This window comes from Tiliqua scincoides, chromosome 1 (assembly GCF_035046505.1).
Source record: "Tiliqua scincoides isolate rTilSci1 chromosome 1, rTilSci1.hap2, whole genome shotgun sequence".
NCBI lineage: Eukaryota > Metazoa > Chordata > Lepidosauria > Squamata > Scincidae > Tiliqua > Tiliqua scincoides.
The window spans coordinates 54157058-54180993 of record NC_089821.1 but is presented as its reverse complement, the minus strand read 5'-3'; the positions used below and the strand labels follow the sequence as shown (position 1 = coordinate 54180993).

At 40.1% G+C, this 23936-nt stretch overlaps 1 protein-coding gene across 2 annotated transcripts in view; it reads right to left on the bottom strand.

The window, feature by feature from the left end:
* The window catches only part of CARS1 (cysteinyl-tRNA synthetase 1), a 50045-nt gene that overhangs the window by 2534 nt on the left and 23575 nt on the right, over positions 1-23936 (bottom strand). For both annotated transcript variants that reach the window (XM_066626258.1, XM_066626249.1), the window contains 14 exons: positions 23592-23732; positions 22455-22543; positions 21277-21398; positions 21051-21163; positions 19075-19203; positions 17401-17530; positions 15391-15494; positions 13057-13154; positions 11559-11748; positions 10365-10433; positions 9349-9430; positions 3932-4012; positions 3362-3429; positions 1338-1397 (listed from right to left, as the gene is read on the bottom strand). In XM_066626258.1, the coding sequence (XP_066482355.1) occupies positions 1338-1397; positions 3362-3429; positions 3932-4012; positions 9349-9430; positions 10365-10433; positions 11559-11748; positions 13057-13154; positions 15391-15494; positions 17401-17530; positions 19075-19203; positions 21051-21163; positions 21277-21398; positions 22455-22543; positions 23592-23732 (1476 nt within the window). The remainder of the gene's footprint in view (positions 1-1337; positions 1398-3361; positions 3430-3931; positions 4013-9348; positions 9431-10364; positions 10434-11558; positions 11749-13056; positions 13155-15390; positions 15495-17400; positions 17531-19074; positions 19204-21050; positions 21164-21276; positions 21399-22454; positions 22544-23591; positions 23733-23936) is intronic.

Here is a 23936-nt window from a genome sequence, read left to right as displayed (position 1 = left end):
GGTCTTCATACTCCCAAAGACCTTCCATTAGACATCACAAAAATGCAGAAGTTTGTAGATGTGGAAGATCATGGCCTTCAGCACCCAATCACTTTAAAAACCAAAGAGAGTGTTGTACTGAAAACTGTATTACAAACAAGATTCTTCCAGTTCCCCTCTCTATTCATTAAGCTTGCAAGAAGTGCATGCAGCTGCCTTCCTGGATGTTCTCAATGCCATCACTGCCCCTTTGCTATGAACTCAGCACACTGGAACAAGACTGACAAGTCCACTGGTTTGCAAATGACTTTGACCAAATTTGCATTACAGCTAATCTCAGAAATTCTTGTTTTGTTTAACAGACAACCTATTTAATCATATCATGTTAAAATAACATAACACCATTTAGGGAGATAAAGAGCAATGAACATCCAAAAGATGTTCTGAGGTGCGGGGAGGCCACAGAAGGCCTTCTGGAGGCCACCAAAAGCACTTCCGGTTGAGTCCTGGAGATCCTCTGAGGGCTTTTCCATGGATTTAACTATTCACAGAAATCTGTATCTGTCTGTTGTACAAATGACTATAAACAGATGTTTGGGAGAGTTAAATTCCCCTTTCCAATCAGACCCTCCCTTCTCACCTCACATAACAGGCAAATGGCATGACAAGAAAGGTTCAAAACCTGTTCATGCTTCCTTGCATACCCTAGCATTTATACTGGTCATTAAAAAGTACAGCGGTACCTCGCATAACGAATGCCTCGCGTAGCGAAAAACTCACAGAACGAAAGCGTTTTGCGAAGTTTGGTAACTTGCACAACGAAATTTTATGACCCATGCTCCGCAAGACAAATTTTTTTTTGTTTTGCTTTGGTTTGCTTTAAGGGGAAGATCTTCATGTCAGTTCATGATCCCGTTCACCCTAGTAAGGGGAGGATCTTCGTGTCAGTTCATGATCCCGTTCACCCTAGTAAGGGGAGGATCTTCGTGTCAGTTCATGATCCCGTTCACCCTAGTAAGGGGAGGAGCTTCGTGTCAGTTCATGTAAGTAAGTCCCATTGTGCTTGCTCCCAGGAAAGTGTGCACAGGATTACAGCCTTCAAGCTCCCCACTCAGCATCCCCCCCGTTTTTGAAATCCTCAGTACAGTATGTATGCCTTTAAAGAGCACTTAATAAACACTTTGTAAACCAAATTTGACTTTGTTCTGACTTTTCTTGCCCATAGGAACGCATTAATTAAATTTCAATGCATTCCTATGGGAAAACGCGCTTCGCAAAACGAAAAACTCGCATAACGAAAGGACTCGCGGAACGAATTAATTTCATTATGTGAGGCACCATTGTATTTTGTTATTTACCTCCTGTTCTTGTTTCTTTCTAGCTGCTTCTTCTTTCTTTCTTTTTTTCTCTTCTTCAATCTATGGAATGTCAAGATGAAGAACAGCATTAAGGATTTAAAATTACAGAATTAAACCACCATGTATTTTAAGAATCACAACTAGGTACTCTGTATACCGGGGTGGGCAAAACCTCCAATGAGCCTCTGGCTGGCCTGTAACTGCCAGATACAATCACCAGATAAGAGCTGTAGGTCAAGTTAGAGCAAGGCCTTTTATAGTCTCCATGTGTTTTCTGCTTTTACCTAGGCATTATTTGATCCCCCTTCCCACTGCCTCTGAACAAAGTATGTCTCCATGTATTTCTGGCTTGGTCTGTACGTTTTCACTGTGGAAGCAGTATGTGTGGCAAACAGTTCATAGTTCTCATGTGGTTCTACATGCCTGTATTATAGTTCTCATTCCTATTATAAATAAGTTCAGTAAAATTCATTCATTCATATTAGTTCCATCTCTAATATATTCCTTTATATAAATTAATTCAAACTTGAAATGTAAATTAATTCTTTTTTTCCTGGCTCCTGACAGTGTTAGAGAGATGATGTGCTCCTCCTGCCAAAATGTTTGCCCACCCCTGCTTTATACAACAGAATTTTATTCATGGTTACTCCTAGACAGTTCTACCTAGTACAAGTAGTCCTTGGCACTCCAATGGGCATTACACCCATTAGCCCTGAATGTAATTCTCAAGTATACAAACCACAATGCAACAAACAAATATTGTTTCACTAATGGTATACAAATAATTAAGATTTATGCCAGAATACACTAAGAGGTGTATCCTAAAGCATTTCTTCTGCTTGTGGAGGTAACTGCATTTGCACAAGGGGGAGTGGGAATATTCTCTGACCTTCCCTTTCTTCTGCAGCCTCTTGCACCTTTTGAAAAAACTGTTGTTGAGGTTCCCTCAAGCCTCACGAACAGATACTGGGGGGAGCACGGGAGATGTGGGATAAAAGAAAGAAGTTGCCCCTCCCCCACTTTGTGTTCCCCCATAAATGCAAACAGCTCCTTCTGATACAACCCTCAGCTTGGAGGGTGTGTGCCAAATTAGGATCTGCCATGTTTTCCTATGAAAAATGTTACTTTTTAAAGTAACCACCTTCACTGAGGACTACATTAAAGAACTATACATTTATATTTTACTTGTCTAGAACAGGGGTGTCCAAAGTTTTTGGCAGGAGGGCCACATCATCTCTCTGACACTGTGTCAGGGGCCAGGGAAAAAAGAATTAATTTACATTTAAAATTTGAATAAATTTACATAAGTTTACATAAATGAATATATTAAAGATGAACTTATACGAATGAATGAAGGGCTTGAAATAGCTCAAGGCCTATAAAAGGCGTTGCACAAAGCAAGGCTGGCCTTTCCTTTGCTGCTGCTACTGCATCACAGACGTGAAACAGTAAAGCAGTGGAGGAAGCCCTCATTCCACAGCTCATGCAAGAGGTCAAACAGTTGCCCTCACGCTGAGAGCAGCTGCATCGGGCCAGTGCGGGCTCCAACAAATCTCCGGAGTGCCAGAGGCTCACTGGAGACTGGGGGCTCCCTGAGGGCTGCACTGAAAGGCCTTGAGGGTCGCAAGTGCCCAGGGCCAGGGTTTGGGAACCCCTGGTCTAGAATGATATATTTTTGGAAGTGTGAAAACTTACATGGTCTTTTTTTTTAAGAAACAAAGGAGGGAGATGACATATTAGCTGTGCAAGAGGCTTGGGAGTTTTGTGATTGTGTGCTCGTCACAAGACACTGGAGCCCCTACATAGAAGGTACAACCTGTTAAGTCCAAGGCTCCCAGTCAAGAACATGAAATAGGACAAATGCAGGGGCTAAGACACATGGTTATATTTCTACACTTCCCAGTCCATGTGCATATGTGCTGAACCATCCCCAGTGCTATTTGACAAAGCATTGGGGAAACAGGCAAAGCCAGTTAGTAAAAATCAAAATAAAACAACAAGACATTAAAAAGGTAGCATAGAACCTTTTTCTTTTCTTCTCTTTCTTTTAGCAAGGTCTCTCTGTCCACCAGCTTGACCACAGTTGGGAGTCCTTAACAGCAACAACAAAGACAGAGAGTGGATAAATTAAATATTTAACTACTCTTATTATCCAGCCCAATGATGTACATAAGCAGGTATAAATGTACCTTTAAATAAACATGATAATTTAAAAATTGTATGCACTGCATGGTAGCATGATCTCAGTTAAGTGTGTTGGCTGATATTTTCTTTAGAATTGTTTTGTGCAGCTTCCTGCTATTTCTATTTTAAATCTCAATTCTTACCATATTTACTCAAGAAAAAATCCTACTTATTTCCTTGACACTTATAATTTCCAGATCAGTGGGTTTAGCACTACAGCTGTTCATGTCCAAAGTACTCAACAAACTTTTATATTCTGCTGACAACTGCATCTTGGGGACACATCATTAGCCTCCTGTTTTTCAAATGGGAACCTGAGGCCAAGAGATAGTGACTTGCCCAATACAACCGAGATGTTGAACTAGAATCCGAGTCCACTGGATTTCATACTGAATGCACAATATAATTACCCTCATGATCTTCAAAACGAACTCCATGCTCAGGAAGGACATCATCTCGAAGTGCATCACAAAGTTGCAGAACTTCAAACACTACAATTTCAAATATAAAAACTGATCAGTTGACATCAATTACAATGAAATGTCTTCCTTGGTTTCATAGCTAACGAGGGCCTTTATGAGAAATGAAAACATTCATTAATATTTCATGGGGCAAAAAGCTGCTCTCTCTTTTGGGCAGATGGCATTTACTATGCAAATCTCTGTACTGTAAGAAGAACGATGAGCACAAACTGAACAAGCCACAAACTGAGAAGGCAGTATATACAAGGAGCTGCCTTATTCTAAGGACTGCTCTTGTAAATTCAGGGCTGCCTCCTCTGACTGACAGCAGCTCTATCGGTCCAGGGATTCTGGCAAACATACCTACTCAAGATCCTGGAAACTTATACATGTGATATTATTTCGGTCAGCACAATTCTAAGCAGGCTGTATTCAGAATTATACAAATTTCAATGACTTTCAGGTAAAACCATCACTCAATTTTGCATTGAGAATGGGTCCTTCTTTAATGTCCATTCATAGCACATTATTACAGGAGACATTCTCACTATGCTAAGCCATACTTTTAGTACCTCCAAGCCTAACTACACTGAGTCCCCAATATACATACTGGTTTTCTTCCAAAGGTTTGTCTGGAAGTTGGAACATATGTAGGTTGAAACAGGCAGTTCTTGCTGGTCCAGAGTTATTGGGCCTGTGCAAAAGCACCACAATGGATGGATTGTGCCAACATGCAAGTGTTGATGAGGTAGTAACTCAGATGTCTGTAATTTGGGATCCTAGTGAATGTAATGCATCGGACGTGGGGGTGCCCTTGAAGGCAACTTGACCTATTGTTAAACTCCTAATATATCCTAAGTTCAGTTCAAGGTGCTGGTTTTAACCTGTAAAGCTGTTCATAGCTGGGCAGGAGGTCTGGTCTAGAGGGTAGAGCCTCCATTAGCCCGAAGATAACATCAGAAGGTTGCCGGTTCAAGGACACTGGCAGCTCCCTGAACGGCTGAGAATGGCGAGATCTTGAAGCAGCTGACAAGCCGAGCTGAGTGATTCCACCTGTTCTTGGTGTGAGCAAGAAGCGTCTTGGTTGCCCTCCATGTGAGAGATGGAGCTGCTTGTCAGCCTGCATGGGAGAACTGGAGGCCAGAAGTGAGACCAAACCAGGAAGATCCATTCTGAAATGTTATTGGTTCTTGAAAGAGAGAGAACCTTTATGATTGTAAAAATCCCTTGAGGAATTTGGATATGCCTGCCTATGTAAACCGCCTTGAATAAAGTCAGAGGAGTAATCCGAAGACTAGAAAGGCTGTATATAAACACCTAGTTATTATTATTATAGCCTGAACCCTCCAAATCTCTTATCAGCCCCATGTCAATTTTGAACCTCTAATCAAGCTGGGCTTTATGGCATAAGAACAGCTGGTGCTAGAAGCAGGTCCCTGACATCAGTTGCTCCAAGGCTGTGAAACAATCTTGTCCCCAAAGGTATGTGCTTCCCCCTCCTTGCTGGTTTATAAGAGGGGTTGGAAAGCATAACTTTCACCTTATTTTTAATCTGGTTGGCTAATTTGCTGACATTCTTTTTCCAAGATTGCCATTTTATCTGTTTTTACATTCACTGTAAGCCACTTTGACCTATGGAAAGGCAGCTAAAAATGTTTTAAGTATTGTGAATGAGAAGTGTTCTTGTGAACTGGCTCTTATCCAGCACTTTCCCCCGCCCTCATCTGTGGAAACATCCACTTTGTTAATCTGTAGCAATTTAAAATCACTTTTCTTCCAATGTGGATATTCTCATCTTGGTAGAAGACCAATGAAAGATTAACATACCTGATATTATATATATAAAATATATGAACAGGACATAAACAGGAAAGAAAAATGTGGACATTTCAGCAAGGCAGGAATACTTTGCAGTGATGCCTGCCCAAGGTATAAATATTTACCAATGTGGAACTATGAATAATTAAACATCAGCAGCAAGAAAAATTGCCATTTGGGGTGGAGAATGAGAAATGTGTACACCAAAACATATTGTAGGAAAAGAACATCTAATACCTTTTTTGAAGAGTTAATATTGTGGCCTTGTTCAGACGGCTGTGTGCCAACTGTGTGCTTTCAGAGGAAGGCCAAAGACGGAGGCTTTCAGCGAGAATGGCAAACATCCAGAGACGAACATGTGCCAAATGCATGTGAACAGCCAAGCTTTTTGTATCTGTTTCAGCACAGCATGCACAGGCTTCCTCCAACTGATCTACCAGATGCTTCTGAACCATGAGGGATTTCTCTCCCCTTCCACCCAAAAACAGTTAGTGGTAGGTACAACATGGGGGGGGGAGGGGTATATCAAGATTCTTTTTTCTTTTTAAACCTGGCTGCATTCACACAATTCCTTGCATGTACATAAATGGGCTTAATGGAGTGTAGCCAAAACATTTGTGGCTAGCTTGGATTTCCAACACACACCAACTGGAAGGAACTGCTGTTGCTGAACTGAGCTAAGGCAACTAAAGGGTTGGGAAGCAAAGTCAGAACATGTATTATCTCAACAATACTACCAACTAAAAGGAACAGAATCCTGTAGTAGCATGTATCTACTCTTAATAAGATACTCATAGATTGCATGAAAACAAGTCCCCTGCCAACAGGGTCCATTTCTGGTACCCAAATTCATAACAAAATCAAGACAAAGGCATTAATTCAGGATGATAGTTGTAAGACTGACAGCTGATTTGGTCTTGATTGACGTATCTCAAGCTTCACACCTGGTCAAAAATGAAGCTGGAAATAATTCCTTACTGTGTACGGCAATAAAAATGGGGATGCTTCTGCTCTCCAGTCAAATCAATTCCAATGTATCTGAAGTCCTTCCTAGCAATCACTTTGAAAAATATTACCTCTAAAGTAGAAATAAGAAGCGACAAAAGGAATCCTTAAGGTAGTGGTTCTTGAAAGAAAAAACCTTCTTTCAAATTGTAAAAATCCCTATTTAATAAGGGATTTAAATAAAGCCTGCCTATGTAAACCGCCTTGAATAAAGTCTTGAATAAAGACCAAAAAAGGCGGTATATAAATACCTATTATTATTATTATTATTATTATTATTATTATTATTATTAAAGTTCCAAGATTTGGAGCATGTCCTTCACATTCTTCCACATGTTCTTCAAATGCGCACGTGGAAAAGAGTTTGCAGAGCATCTGGTTGAGCAGTCCATTACTTCTTTGGACTTTGTATCGGAGGTATTGCAGTGAATACTATGTATGTAGCAGAGTAGTATATGGCCCTCTGTCACTGCACCCAAGTAGTCGAAGGGTTTGTGATGTCAAGTTCTTCAGCTCAAAGGAAAGAGCTGAAAACCCACTGAAGTTTCCTGGCATTACTTCAGTTGGAGCAGCTTCTTTTCAATGTACAGCTATTAAATACTTTTTGTCCTTTCCTTTCACCCCACATTATCACTAGCTCATTCAAAAAGTAAATTGACTCCTTGCTTAGAATGACCTGTGCTCCCAGGGTTTCTAATATCTGCTCATCTTGTACAATGGACAGGAGAACTTTTACTTGCATAGCATTTTAATATCCCACAATTAAGGGCCTTCTTATATATAGCAGGGGAGAGAAAAAGCTTGGTCAACAATATTTGAATGGGCACTTTGTTGGGATTCTAATTCTCTTGGAAAAAAAGGTTTTGTGAATATAAATGATGAAGCTGTGTAATTCTTACAGGCAAGGAGAGAGTCTCTTTCTCTCAGCTCAGGAGTTTGGGGGAAGATAATAACAAAGGCTGTATAAGGCCCTTTGTCTTTTATTATATTTGTACCTCACTACTGCAAAGGGGAGGGGGAAATCATATGTGCCAACATCAATTCTGCCTCCATGTACACAGACAAATATTTATTCAGTTAAAAGGTTTATTTCCTTTATTTCTCCTCCCATCAGGGAGGTGCTCAAGTCAGCTTATGATAAAATAAAGTGAAATCACAACACCTTAACAAAAGCAACAGCAGCAAACTTAAACAGAGAGACCACCATACACAATGCTGCAGCCCAGCAGTTCAAACCGCAATTTCACAAATTAGAGGCCGAGGAAAGTTTTCAGCCAGCTCCAAAATGACAACAAAGATGGAACTGACCTCACATGCTGGCACAGGGAGGTTCACAACTTGGGTGCCCCAGCAGAGAGGATCCTCCCTCATATCACTGCCACACATATTTCTGCTAGCAATGAAAAGTGCAGAAGAGCCCTATGAAATGATCTCAGGGAATTGGCAGTTTAATAAGGGGGAGGCAGTCTTTTATATACTTAAGCCATTCAGGGTTTAAAGGTTAAAGCCAGAAATTTGAATTGCACTTGGACAGAACCAACACAGATGAACTAATTGACTCCAAATTCACAATGAGACCACCATGGCTAGCTCAGGCAGGGAGACTGTTGGGTAGTGGGGTGGGGGGCTTTCACCAACAAAATCTCAGCCTTGTCTTACCTATTCAATACTAGGTACAAACGCTTGACAGGGCACCTGGTTTGGAAGATGGAATTACAATAGTACTGCAATTCCACCTCCTTACTCCTGAAGCCTTGTGTTTGCGCAACCTCCTGATTTTAGAAATGGGCTATGTCAGAATGCCAGATGCAGGGGAGGGCACCAGGATGAGGTCTCTTGTTATCTGGTGTGCTCCCTGGGGCATTTGGTGGGCCGCTGTGAGATACAGGAAGCTGGACTAGATGGGCCTATGGCCTGATCCAGTGGGGCTGTTCTTATGTTCTTATGTTCTTAAGCCTTGGTTGCTACAGCACACAGAAACCTGGAAGACAAATCTAGGGAAGACCACCCTCCCCTCTCACTTCTTCCAACTAGGTGACTGCCATACTTTCCAGGTCAGTTTGCAAGAATAAGCCCTGGATGAAAATTATTATTAACTGACCTGGCAATTAAGAGCAGCAACTTTAAGCTAGTGCCACCTGCTGGCTGATAGAGGGACCAGGAAAGAGACATAGAGCCAGTGGTAAGGGAACACAACTTTTGAGTCTCTTTTTCTTTCTTCATAAATATGCTTCTAGAAGAGTAACTGAGGAAGATAACTCCTGATACACAACAGTGAAGTTACTTCTGTGCAGTAAGCTTTTAAAAAATTATACTTATTTTCCAAAGAAAGAATAACAGATATTTTTCTGTCAAAACACTGAAGACTGGATTCAACTGGTTTCAATAGCAGTAAGTGCTATTTGGCCCAAAAGTATAAATAAAATTTTCTTTAAAAACAAACAAACAAAAAAGGTCTAGTTGTAATGGTACAAATGAGGCATAAACATTTGTAAGTAGTTTGTCCATTTATGTTTGTAAATATACATAAAACTTAACCTCACCTTTCTTTTCTCTGGCAATTTGCCGTACACCTTCTCTGAACTCAGACAAAACCTGAAGGTATGGCATTATTGCAGATTCCATCTATAGAACAAAATATTTTGGCAATTAGCTGTTTTTCAAACCACTTCATCCCACTACCATTTTTTCCCCCAAGCTCTACCATCCATGGGTTTCTTATGCAGTAGCCAGAAAAGGCCTTATCAAGCCTCGACAAACCACAGGGACAGGTGGTCGGACCCAAGTCAGAAAGGGCAGGGTAGCCTTCTGGTATTTCATCTATGGTCTTACTTTCTCCTCTCTGACAAAGAGTGATCTTACACAGCAGCGCACATTACTATGAAGGGCCCCCTTGATCTTAAATGAGAGGTAGCACTGTCCCAGGATGTAGGTATTAGAGAAGACAGAGAAAACTGGAGTTTATAGATGTCACAGTGCCCTTCTGAAATCCTCTACAATACTCAAACTGTATTTGTTTTACTTCTGCAGTTCCAATTCGGTTCATGCAGATATTTGTACCTGTGTACTTTCAATGAAACATTTCAGCAATCTTTTTAAAACAAAAGTTGACCTTACTACAACCATATCACAGTGGTGTTTCCATGTCACAAGACTAGAAACCCAAAGAATCTCAACATCAATGTTCTCACATGCAAGTACAATTGGAATGACTCTGCTGAATTCAGTTCTATTTACTTCAGAATTACTTGTTTCTAAAGGGTACAGAATTTGGCTTGTTTCAATATTTTTTGTAATTCAATAATCCAGCAGTTCCCAAACTCACAGCACCCACAGTGCTCTTTGTATTCGCAGGGGCACAGTGCAGCCGCTTCTTCCTTGCTCACCTGGCCAAAATCTTGTGTGAAACCTTGGCCCAGCAAGCCACGAATAAAAGGCTATGCAGCACCCCTATGAGTACACTACAGCACACAGATGGGAAACCACTGCAATAATTTAGAATCATAAATAGAATTAGATTTTAAAATCACCACAACCATATTTCCCCCCCTCTACTTACATTTATATTGTGGCCACTTCCGCCAACAGGGAAGCCAATAGCCTCATCATTTTCTATAGCGCCAAACACCTATACAAGAGAAACAAATATACATACACTATATATATACATACACTATATATATATATATATATATATATATATATATATATATATATATATATATATATACACACACACACACACACACACACACACACACACACACACACACACACACACACACACAAAAGGATGTGAATGAAGTTTGAGTCATCCTGCCATTTTGTTAGTCCAGGAGAGCAAGTTTTGATTCAAGAATAAGACAGACTGGATGAACAATATCATGAGAGGTGGTGGGCTAGCATCATGGCTCACATCATGATGTGGGTGGTGTGAGAACACACTGGGTGGCCTCCTCTTAAAGCACTGAGTGCAGGGGGCATCCTCATAAGTCTAAATAGCTGGAAGACAACTCTCACCCATGCGTTCAAGGGAAAGCTCCAAACCTATGACACTGCATCATTTTCAATTATCTTCCTTTGACCTAAATATCTTAAGACTACAACTTAAACCTTATTCAGGTGTTTCCTAGGGAAAACAAATATGACAGGCTTAGTAAAAAACACATGAGCTATCCCCACCACACACCAATGATGCGTGCACTAACCCCACTTCTGCTCATCTTGTATTCAGCATTTGTCCTTGTAGGTGGAAGCCGAGCTAGGTCATGAATAGGTCTCAATTCATTCAGCCTATCAAGTCCCACCTGCAAAGTCTGCAATGGTCTAGCCAAGGCACAGGTTTCCCAAACCTTTACTGGGCTCTTACAGGAAGGGAAAACTTCTGGGTTGGGCTGGAGCTGCACTCTGAAGTAAGAGATTACCTTTACCAGCAAGTGCTGGCATTGTTTAATGTGAGGTATCCTAGAATTATAGGCTACTAAGGCTGCAATCTTATACACTTTCCTGGGAGTAAATCCCATTCAATTAGAGATACTTCTAAGTAGTCACTATTTTTTATCAAATCTGCATAGCAATGCTAGGTGATCTTGATTCATGTCTGGAAAACTAGAATTTTAAAACAAGCTAAAATTCTGTTGCAATTTTCTTTCTAACCACATACAGTCTACAAGTTCTAAACAATGAAAATGCTGACACACAGTCCTGTGGCAGTCTGAAAACACAGGGAAAAGCTTTGCTCAAAAGCCCATACCTTGAACATCTGGGTAAGATAGACACTTATATTTTCCAGCAGCATTCTATTGGGTGTCTGTCTGGCACTCTTCTTTGCAGCAATATAGGAATTAGAGTGACTGACTAGTGACCGCATTTCTTCCAAAACTGTGCGTGTATCAATGTTATCACACAATGCTTCATGGACCGCTACCTTCTTATCTTGAAAACTAGCCGGAGGGAAGAATAAAAAAATTGCTTGTCATTTGTGAACCATATGGATCAAAAACTCCTTTATTACATGAATTACAGGAACAAGAAGCAACTTAGCATTTTCTTTGCTATGGTAAAAAATGAAATGATGGACACCAAGAAAGGCCCTATTCATGAGCTCACAAAAACATTGATTCCATTTCTTGTTCTGGTAAGAATAGATGGTTAAACATATATGACAAGGCATAACTTCTGCAATTGGTTAAAATTTTAATTCTGACACATGCCTAATGCTCTGCCACAATGATTCCTGTTGGCGAACACAACATGAGACAATGTATTATCAGACAGCCATTGTGAAGCTATGAAAAGTCACAATGCACATTTGTATTTTTCATTTATTAAAAACAGCTACGTGGAATGGCTTAATTATCTTATGCAGGTTTTGCATATGTAAGGGCCCGGGTTCCATCCCTGGCACCTTGAATTAAAGGATCTCAAGCAATGCAAAATTCAACAGGGATGAGCATAAGCTTCATGAAGTTAATAGAAGACTAAGAATTACGTGTATTTAGATTTTTTACTATATAGCATCTACTATAAAGTAGGCCTGTATCTTATGCGTGAAGGTTACATTCCAAGATCAACACATAAAGTCAACACTGAGTATAGTGAAAACTTCCTTAAATTCAAAAATACATACTGTCTCTTTAGAAACTAAACTCTCACAGTAGGAAAGGCACATGGGAATCGAGATGATCGAGGGAACAGCACCTTCATTCTCTCATTTCAGGCTTGCTCCAGGGCATAAACAGAGTAAGTAAGCTTTCCAAGGAGATCTCACGGCTTAAGGAAGAAACAACTATGTATTTTGTGTATGTGGGAGTTTGAGTTTTGGGTTTAAACTACATTTCTGTATCTTTTGTTAGTTTTTGGTGACAGTTGCTTTAAGTGTCACCTGGGTGAGCAAAGCAAGGTACAAGTTTTGCAGTAATGACTACATGATATACATGTGCATGACTACACGGAGAGTTGAGAGCATAGGGTAAGTGAAAACAGGCTGGATGCAAGAACCTCCCAAAAAAGGAAAGTGGTAAGAAAGCAAGTGAAAGTATCTACGTATGATCTGTGCCATAAGTGATCTGGTTGCTATGTGAATTAGAACGTGATTGAGACTTGGGAGAAAACTTGTATTTCTTGACAACATTATCAGGACTCTGCACCAAAAGGAAATGCCAGTTTGAAAAATGGGATCCATTACCATGAATATACAAATGTCTATTCATGAAAAAAGAAAAACACAACACAAAACTGATCTCACTCACCTTTTATTCAGCTCTATTTCCTGGTTTTCCCATTTTTCAAACTGGCCTGTCACACCAGCAGGAGCCCGAAGGATATCCTTCACATTTAAAAAGAACTCCTAGAAGGGGGAGGAAAGAGCCCACAATCTGAAGTCTTCTTGTTGCAAAGTATACTAACTTGTTAGCCATTTCAATACTCATATCAGACACACTTTCAGACTAGAACAAGATCTACCCAATTTCTGCCAAGAAAAGCAAGTTTTCTATTACCTGCTATCAAGCTGCCTTTTGTCTAGACTGTGACTTGGCATAACATGATATGAGACATCAACAAAAAAGCTATTGATGTTTGCAATCCATCAAATTCAAGACCTCACTACAAGTTTCAGACAAAAATAACATAATGGTGACCTACAACTGTTATACATCCTACTTCCCTCCCCCACTGTTCATTCAAGTCTGAAGAATAACCTGGAGGTGAATCTTTCCACAAAAAAAGACTTTTATAAGCTTCCACTGATCCATGGGGCTTGCTATGATGATACTGTTTCAAATATAGCATAAATGAATCTTGGGGTATGTGAGAATCAGCAAGCAAATAACTGACCTTTGAAAAACTGGTCTACGTAAACCCAAAACCTTGATCTACCAAGAAATTAGTATAACAGACCAACTCTGGTTTGTTAACTCTGATCCCAAAATAACTTGATTAAGCATTTTTTCTGATGAGCTAAATGATTCATTACACAAAGATAAACATATCATATATCACCACTGTTTGCACAGGAATTGCATAGTAACAGGAAGCTGTGGGTCTATCTACCAACAGTATTTGGAAGTTAAAATTTCCAAATATGAACCAACTTCTGCCATTTAAAATAACAGATTTCCAATCTATAGCATGTTGTTTGTCAGGCAAAGACAGACTGAAGTAAGTGCGGCTCAAGAATTCACCTTTGTTAGCTTAAAATCTGTTCCTAGCAGTAGTTTTGGTTACATGCAAACTATTGGCGGCTATCCTAGGCAATTTACATGGTAAATTGGAAGGTACTGGTGCTTTAAGAGCCAGGTAAAGCACCAATTTGGACTTTATTATCTAATTTGTGGTCTACCAGCCATGCATTTTCATCTGCAAAGTGCCTAGCAACTCCACACTTTTGCCAGTCCAGACAAGAAGCAAAGATAAGAAGATTAGTGAGCAGTATTTGGCCTGCTGGGACAGATTGTATAGACCTGCTTTATACCATATCACAACCTGTGAATGTAAAAGAGCAGCACATGTTATAGAGCTTGTCACTGAGCTCCGCTGGAGACTTCAGAGAATGAAAATATGATTTCTGAAAAGAGCAATCAATATGTAGGGCTGCCTCCTTTCTAGGGAGGGGGAAAGAGGTGCACAATGGGGGGGGGGAGACCCAGGAGAAAGGAACACCTTCTAAAATGTAATCTGCAATGCCAAGAGTGCAGTGCTAAACATAGCTTACCAGGCAGTAGGTTCCACTGGACACAAAAAATTTATTTCCAAGTAAGCATGCACAAAATGGTGCTGCAAGTTCACAATTAAATTGGGATTCAAATCCACATTCTATGACATAGAGGATTGTTGATGTCAGTGGTTCCCATACTTTTTAGCTCCAGGACCCACTCTTTAAGATGGCACTCTATCGGGATTCACCTAGTTTTACAAGACTACAAATACCAACAACAGTTTAACCTTACCAGCTGCTCAAGCCTATGTTTTAATTCTTTTTACTATGGTGGGAGAAGGTGCCTTCTGGAGCATTTACTGAGATCCACATTCATCAGATTGGGACCATTTTGGTGGCCTTGCATTCCCTTTTGCCTGGTCTTTGAAAGGAGCTGAGGCATATTCGCCGACTCATGAGTAAACACACATGTGCCACTCCATTTCCATAGGGCTCAATACATTTCCCTTGTCAGCCGGGGACGGACGGACACAACTTCTCAAGTGGTTTTAGGGGCCTGCGTTCATCAGTTTGGGACCATTCTGGTGGCACTGCATTCTTTTCAGCCTGCCTTTCAAAGTGGACTGAGTCAAGTTTGCCTACTAACATAGCTCTGTTTCACATTTTCCTAGTCAGCTATCAGCTTGTCAGTTTCAGTTTCATGAACAACCAATAAACAGGTCACAACCCACAGTTTGGGAAACACTGTTCTGTATTAAAGCCCCAAACCCTATGCACTCAATTAGATTGCAGTGACACTTGAAAATTATATATCTATATGGGACCTTAATTTCCCATGAGACCAGCAGAACAGAACACCTGGTATTTTTCCGCATTAGGTTCCAATATCTGAACAGCATAAAAATGTGAAGTGGGGAAGATCACTTACATTCATGAACTTCTCATACTGAATAGCAGACTCCATGGTGTTGTTTGAATAGTCTAACGTATCCTTCCAGGAATGCATGAGAAAAGCCAGTCGTAACTGCCGAGCTGTTCAAAGTTTTTTAAAAAAAGTCTAGTGCAGCACAGTATACAACTAACATAAAAAGCAAAACGCCAATTACAAGATAAAAAGAAAATAATACAACTGTCTCTCACTTTTAATCAAGCAACATACAAGAGGTTGTCAGGAAAAAGGACCCAGGAGAGGTCAGGATAATTGATGGGAGTAGCGTGTAGAGGTTAGCATGCACACAGTCCTTCTGCTCCCTGCTTTCCCTTTACTGAATCAGCAGCTGAACAAGAATCTTGGTAGTTTATGTCTGCTGCCACCATCCCAGGACACAGAGAACCAGGCAGAGAGGGGCTGTCGGAGGGGGGAACCCTCCCCGGCAAACGCTGGGACCCAGGGATTCTTATTAAAGCCACAGTAGCTTCTGCTAGCCCTCAGGGATGTGACAGGCCACTGGATTATCTGTGACGTGGAGTAGGCAGGTAAGAGTAAAAATGTATTAAAAATCTACTTTTGGATTTTTACATTGAAGGTATTCAAAGGGGGAAGGGTGGGTAGAAAAATATTAGCAGGCTGATGGAAAATGCCTGAACTTGGTTGGAAAGCACAAGCTAGATCAAATGGATGCAGTAATCAGTAGCATCAGCAGATGGGGCTGGAGTTCTAAAGCCCCCCAACACGCTAACTGCATTGCTAACTAGTGAGGTTTGCAAGTTTGTGAGGTTTCCCTGGGACATTTGGTGGGCCACTGTGAGATACAGGAAGCTGGACTAGATGGGCATATGGCCTGAACCAGTGGGGCTGTTCTTATGTTCATTTTGGAGTAAAAGAGTAACAAAAGAAAGAAAATTAATATCCCTGAATGTGTGTAGCTAGAAATATGGTCCTTAGCACTAACTTATATTGTCCCAAGAATTCTCAGTTCCTGCATTTGCTGGAGAGTAAGTGGGTGCCTTCTGTGCTCCAGTACTGGATTCTCTAACACCCGAGCACCCCTGTGATTGGTCTTTGAAAAAAATCTAGGTTTGATTATGTCATCAAGCTCCCTGATTGGAGAAGAGGAACCCACCTGGATTCACCATTCCACCCTTTAGTCCTGGACAGTTAGGTTTCCTTAACAATTGGCAGGGGTGGCCTATTGCTAGGCAGAATAGTTTCCCCAGTCAGGCAATAATTTTTTTTAAATCCATAAATATATGTGGCTAGTGATCAAAAAACCAGAATTCTGCAAGAGAATTTTACAGCAGCTCTAAAAATGCTGAACCTGCACAGGAGCTTTTGGGGAGTTAGAAGTGTCCAAAGAAAAGGAAAAATGGCCAAAAAAAAATAGAAGAGAAACAGGGTATTCAATAAAGTATGAATGAAAATAAAGTATAAAATCAATGACATAATGGCTACTTTCTTCCTAGTTTAGTTTAAAATAGTGGTTCCCAACCTTTAGGAGCCCGCGGACCACTGAGGCAAAAATTGGAATTGTCATGGACCACATGCAACCCCCCCCCCATGCCTGCACATATGAAAAACACAATTAAATTTGTAATAATTAGAGATTTATTAGATTTATTCTTTCTAGAGAAGGTGTGGGTTGCTGCTTTTGCTGGCAGCTGAGGGTTGTCTGTTCTCCATCCTCTTCAGCGGTCTGTGAGGAAGTGACTCCTGAGCGAACACTTCCCCATGGGCTACCAGAGATGGCAGAGGACAGACCGTCCACAGCCGCAACCGACACTTCAGTGCCAGCTGCAGGCAGTTCATTCTCTGCCCTCTCTGGTGGTCCATGGGAGATTGCTTGCATGATCAGACATTGAAAAGGATCAAAGATGATTTTCTTTTGAGACCTCGTGGACCACTTCTCAGGGTCTCATGGACCACAGGTTGGGAATCAGTGGTTCAAAAAAAAATGAAATACTAGAAAGTGTGCCTTCCCCAATAAAATAAAGATCTTACCTGTATGATTTTTCAGTGCATCTTTTATAGTAATGAAGTTTTTCAAAGATTTTGACATTTTGCAACCAGCTATTGTCAAGTGTCCAGTGTGTAAGAAATAGCGAACCCAGCAATCATTTTCAAAGTATGCCTGTAAAAAGACATGGGGATAAGTTTTTCCTTTTTCTTTCTTCAACCTATGTTTTCACTGAGAAGAGTTTTGGCAACATTTAATACAGATATCTAACCAATGCTTTTAAACTCACAAATGAGAACAGAAACCTTTCTTCTCTGGAAGAGTTCAAGTAATCTTGCTTAGAGGCTTAAAAATGATCAATTAATAGAGAACTACCATATATACTTGTGTATAAGTCAACAAACTTAAGCCCAAAAGATTAACCCTGAAAACCTGGGTCAACTTATACACAGATCAATGCAGTTTTGAAAGGTGGGGGGAGGGGACTGGGCTGAGAGGCAAGGCACACAGGGGGTGAGAGGGAAAAAAGGAGTGATTTTATTTACCAGGATTTATTCAGAGGCAGCAACAAAAAAACAGTAGCCATTTAGCTTCTCCAAATAGGAAGAAAAGTAAAGGCACTTATGGGAATTGTATATATGAGGGTTGCTGCTATGGAAGTGCAGCACTCTACTCCTCATAAAGCCTACAACTCCCATAAGCACCTTCATTTCCCTTACTATTTGAAGAAGGTAAAATGCCTCCTTTTATTTCTTTTCGCTGTTGCCTCAGAACAATTCCTGATAAGTCATTTTCAAAGAATTTCACACACACCCTGTTTTAACCCCAGCTTATCTGAGGGTCATAGAAAATGCCATGATTTTGGTTCAAAGCTGCCCTTGACATGTATGAGATCGACTTATAGGCAAATGTCTGCAGTATGTTAGCGGGTGCCATTGTTCTACTGCAGACATTTCCTTGAACTTTTACTTTTGGTGTATTGATATCTTGGAAAATGTTAATATGAACATCCAGATTGTAGCAATATGAAGAGGAAAAATATCCTTTATCGCCTATCTTCACACTCTCTTCATTTCTGAATGGAGAAACATGATGCACAATAAGATGATGTGCACAATAAGATATGTGTACTTGTAAACACATTGCAGCTGAAACAATTTACTTCCAAAAGTCAGTATTTCCCAAACTTTGGACATCTGGATCAAAACTGGAGGCACACATATCTCTCTCAAGAATCAAAAAGATAAATATGTACCTTTTCAGTCAGCTCCAGAGCAACGGACAGTCGTCCAAGTTGTAGTGACATAATAACCCAGTTACTCTGGCCTGCCCTCAGCACCCTGTCCTCCCTCTCACCTAGTCAGTCAGGGATGAAATCATGGTTGAACATGTAACAGTGTCAGCATTTCTTGAGATGATACTTTTAAAGAACCTATAAAATTGCTGAAACCGAAGACCTTTAAAAGTATCGTTATTTATTATCACTAGGAGAACATAAGGTAACTTACAGCAGTCACAGTGGCACAATTGTACAAATCCCTAAACTGAAAACAAAGAAAAATGTTGCCAAATGTTTTTAACAGTCACCGGAAACTATTTCATTCAATCTCTTCTTCTCTGTTCTTTGAAATATTAGCTGGAGATTTTTCTGCAAGTTAGAACCATGTGAACTATTCTCCAATAGGAATTAGAATATGTTAAGTGAATATATCACTTACTTCAGACTGTGCTAACTCATTGTCATGGTGAGGGAATCGAAGGTCAAAGCCTCCTCCATGAATGTCCATTGACTCTCCTAGAATGGATCCAGCCATTGCAGAACATTCGATGTGCCATCCTGGACGGCCCTATTTAGAAATAAAATAGGATACCTCACATTATTAGGGTACAAACATTAATACTTTATCTTATTATTAAATCCTATAAGTGAATATTTGTTAATATTAATGTTAGTCTTAATATTAAATAGTAAAGTACTTCTTAAATGCAGAATTTCTATCTTGGGGCCTGAACTTAATTGCGTATGTTTTGCTATTGAGGGATTGAGTGCAAGGGTTCCCCAACCATAGCCTGATTAAACAGGATCAGATTACTCAAAAGTATTTAATTAAAAGCAACATACTAAGTTGTCTGAAAGAATATCAAGATGACAAAACTCATGACAGATGCCTGAAACGGTTAACTGCACAGGTGAATGCTTTTTGTAAAACAAGCACTATAGAAAATATTTTTTCTGTATTACTTGCAAAATTATTACATTCTCTCTTATTCTTTATCTGAGCCAATCTGAGACTTGGAAAACAGTTTCTTGAAAAGCAAAGGAAACATCTCAATTGTTTAGCAAAAAGGCCTCTTTAAAGGAGTGCATTCTTCCTATTTGAGTAGGGTGCCCACCTTTTAAAAAAAAAATCTTGGAGGCAATTCTCTGCTCCTTGTCTCTAAGGCTTTTTTAAAGAATGCACACTGGGAAAGGGAGTTGGAGGGAAGAACAACCACCACAGGGAACACTGACCCAAAGGGTCCCCGTGGGGATCATCTCCTTCCTCACTTGGCCCTTTTTACACATCCTTTCAAAACAGTGTCAGAAGCAAGAAGTCTTCTACAAAAAATGGAAAAGCAAGAAGAAGACCGTTGGCTACCCTCTGATTCAGAAGATCCCCAACTCTCCCTCTTTTGGAGAAGGCAGTCCTTTAAACAGTGTCAGAGAATAGAAGTGGACAAATTGTACATGCCTTGCTTCTAGGGCTATTTTTTTTAAAATATCTAGAAGATGCACCCTTAGAAAGGTGGCAACCCTTAGAAAGTGGACAAGACAACCCACTACAGGGGACCTCCTAACCCAGAGGATCCTCCACTGGGGGCAGTATCCTTTCTACATACTCACCTTGGCAGGGCACATCTTAAATATGTTTGGTTCCTCTTCAACAAAGTCGTAGCCCATTGGAAATAGGGATAATGATTCATAGGGCTCCATTACATAAGAAATGAGAGAATCTGCAATTTTTCCCCCAAGCAGCTTTTAATCCAACTCTGAAAAGAATTTGAGATGCTAGTAATTTCACCATCCCCTGCATGTGGGCTTAAATGAGTCCCTGAATTTGTTTCCAAGCCTGGGTCAGGAGAATTTCACCAGCATCTCCAACAACAGCTTCTGGGTCATAACAGCTTAAGACCTTGGAAAATATATTATCAATGGCAATTTCTACAAGGAAATAACAGAATTGTTTATTAAATATTTTTTTAATATGAAAAAATTACAAATGTCAAAGGCTGGATGAGATATGGAACTCAAGACTGAAGGAAGCCCCAGGCAATATTTAAGACCTGGGTGCCTTAGATATTGTGTTGTAGACTACCTAGTTTCACAAGGGGGAGCCATCTGACATTACAGACATTGTCCCCTTTAAAAAAAAAAAAAAGACTACAGCTGTCTTTACAGTAGCCCATTTGTTCTGAAATGTGTATATGAATACTCCACATAGAGCCACAGTAATAGTGATTTGGATTTAGAGATCCTGCTGCACATGCAAGAGGCACTTCTGCTTCCTTGAGAGAGTGCAGGAGTTAGTTAGTTCCAAAGGTTGGAGGACTCTTCAAACTGAGTTTTCAGATGAAAAAAATCAGAGATTCCCATGTGAATAGAACTGCCTTCTGTTCATGCGGTGGATCTTTCAAACCAAGCTACAGTCCTTACTTTCCCCCAAGGAGAATCCCATGAAGGCTCTCCTGGTTTAGAGGATTTCCACAAAGCAAAGTCATTTGGAGAACGCTTCTCATTTAATCGATCTGCTGAGATACTCAAATCACCTGTGAAAATACAAAAGGAAATAGCTTGAAATAGTCAGAAACCTTTTTTTTTTTTTTTTTAAAAAAAGCTATGCTTCTATTATTGGCTGGCAATTAACCAACAGTTGCATTACCTTCACCCTCCTGAAGTGCCTTTTGATCTCCTACAGCTTCCGGAACTAACTTAGCATAGGAGTGTTTCTCAGATGTATCAAATTTTATAGTATCAAAGTACACAGATCCATTAGATACATAACTAAAAGACAAAAAACACAATTTTTCCAAAGTTCTATTATCTCCAAAATAAGCCTCTCAAAAACATTACTACTCCTATATTTAAGTAGGTTCCACTGCTTCCCATGGTGGGTTTCAAAGTCTCCAGGAGGACTATGAAAGATTCAAACCTATAATAAGCAATAATGTTTTCTAACTCCTAGTATTTAGCAACAAACATAAAGTATCCTGAGGAGATAGAACAAAATGACCAGAAATGTGCCCTTACATTTACAGTGTTAATCCCCATTGTTCTAGCCCAGTGTTTCTCAACCAGTGGTACTTGTACCACCAGTGGTACTTGAGGAGGTTTGCAATAATACTCGCAGGACCACCAAACCCCTGCCACCTGGTAGCAAGACCAGCAAGACAATGTGACAAGCAGCAGTAGGAGGCTCGGCTCGCTGGGCAGAGCTCCAACATGAACTTATCACGTGCTTGCAAAAGCCCTCTCATTTGCCCTGAGCCTCTTATTGGTGTTTGCTGCATTGTGACTGGTCTCCCAATCCAAAAGTAACTGGCATCATCACCAGTTACGTCCAGTGGTACTTCCAATAGGTGGACCATGTGAAGCGGTACAGTGGGGGATAAATGTTGAGAAACACTGTTCTAGGTCTTAACAAGACCTAGGTCAGAGTTAAGACTTATACCTGTGTGCCATGCTGATTTGAGCTGGAACAACAGTGTAGAAATGGAATCTCACTCCTGGAAATCACTTTCCCAACCAATACTATCAAACAATACTGTCCTGTTGTCACACAGCAATAAATTATAAACCTATTATACCATTCCACATGCAGGGAGAAATAAGGAGGAGTGGACAGAAGAGTTTGCTTGCACCACTCAATAAGCAAAAGTTAGGATACAGTCCAGCATTCTTTGTTGCACAGCCAGTATCTTCCAACTTTTTGCAGACAAAAATCTCACTAGTGCATGTCTTAGGGAAGATTATGTGCCAAGTACCCACAGAGGGGTATTTGAATAGTCACACACTGATACAGCCTATATAAAAGGAAAATTATGGCTTATCTTTACTCACCCATATCCATTATCTACAATTCTTTGAACAAAATCCACAATTTCTGGTATATATTCACTAACACGAGTTAAGACATCTGGAGGTAACACCTAGAAACAAAGAGGCAATATGCATTATATAATGCAAGGCCTCCTGTGTCAAATCTATACTTGAACATCTTTACTCCACAGTTAAGAATCTATAAATGTGCAACAAGAAAACTAAACAGAGAAAATTTAACTGAGAGTTGTGCAGACAACATACAGAGACAGGCACAAACCAATATTGGAAGCTTCTCCCCTCCAACCCATCACATCACAGGTAGTCATGTGGATCCATTAGAAACAATCAAAGCCATGATGCAGTTCTATCCTTCCCTTAGTATCAACTAACAGAATCTTAAGAAAGGTTTCAAGTTATGCAGAATGCTTCATAAGGCTAAATGTTAAACAAAGCAAAGCAAAGGGGGGGGGAACAACAGCTGGATATGATGCGATCACTTCCAAAATCTGCAGTGTCTAACTTCTCTAACAGAGGAGAGAAGTCTTCTCTAACAAACTAAGCAAACATGTTGATTAGCCTACATAGGTGTCAGACAGGATCACAGATTATACCTAGCGCTTTAGAGACAGAGAATGGACAATGACTGCTGTCCATTCATAACGGGGATAATGATCCCCATTAGAAATCCAGCATTTCTAGACATATGCTGTAATTAACAAAACTGGGATTATAACAAACAGTTTCTAAGAACAAAAGCTAAAATGTAATTATTGTAAGAAAAACACATGACTGCTGTAAATGCTAAAGAGAAATGAACAATTCTTGCTTTGCATTTTTTAACACTGCTAGTTTTCTAGGCATGAACAACAACTTTTTATTTAGGTATTTGAAATACAGATCGCTCAGACTAATAGAGGATGGCGAAGGCCAGAGAAACTAATTCACACAGCCAGCATACAGTTTTAGTACATCATCTAAAAAGATAATAAATCAATACCTTTCAAAATCTATACTTGAAGATGCGGTTTAAAGTCTTCAACTACAATCAAACATCAAGTTATTTCTAGGCCTTCCAAGAAGAGTGCAATAAAGAAGCAGTCAATATTAGAATTCTACATCCTACTGTATGCTTAATGGATCAACACATTTACTTACGTTGAGAGCTGCCATATCTTTATGATATTCCTCTTCCCAGAATTTGGGAAGCTTGGAAAATATAGAGTTGTCGGTCATAAGACTTCCTAATTTAGTGTCCAGCCACTCAGAGAGTATATCCTTTGCTTCATGTAATAAAACCTATAAGATAAAATGCACAATAGTTGAAATGCACAATTTTTCATGATAGGGCTTAGATTATGTTTTTGAAGAAATTAATAATGTGAATTTATCCAGGGAGGTCCCTGTATGAATGTCAAGTGGTTCGGCAGTATAGTGCGTGGTGCTGTCTCTTGGCAGCCCCTCATGATAGAAAGTCATTGCAGAGGGTCTTCCAACCAGTGG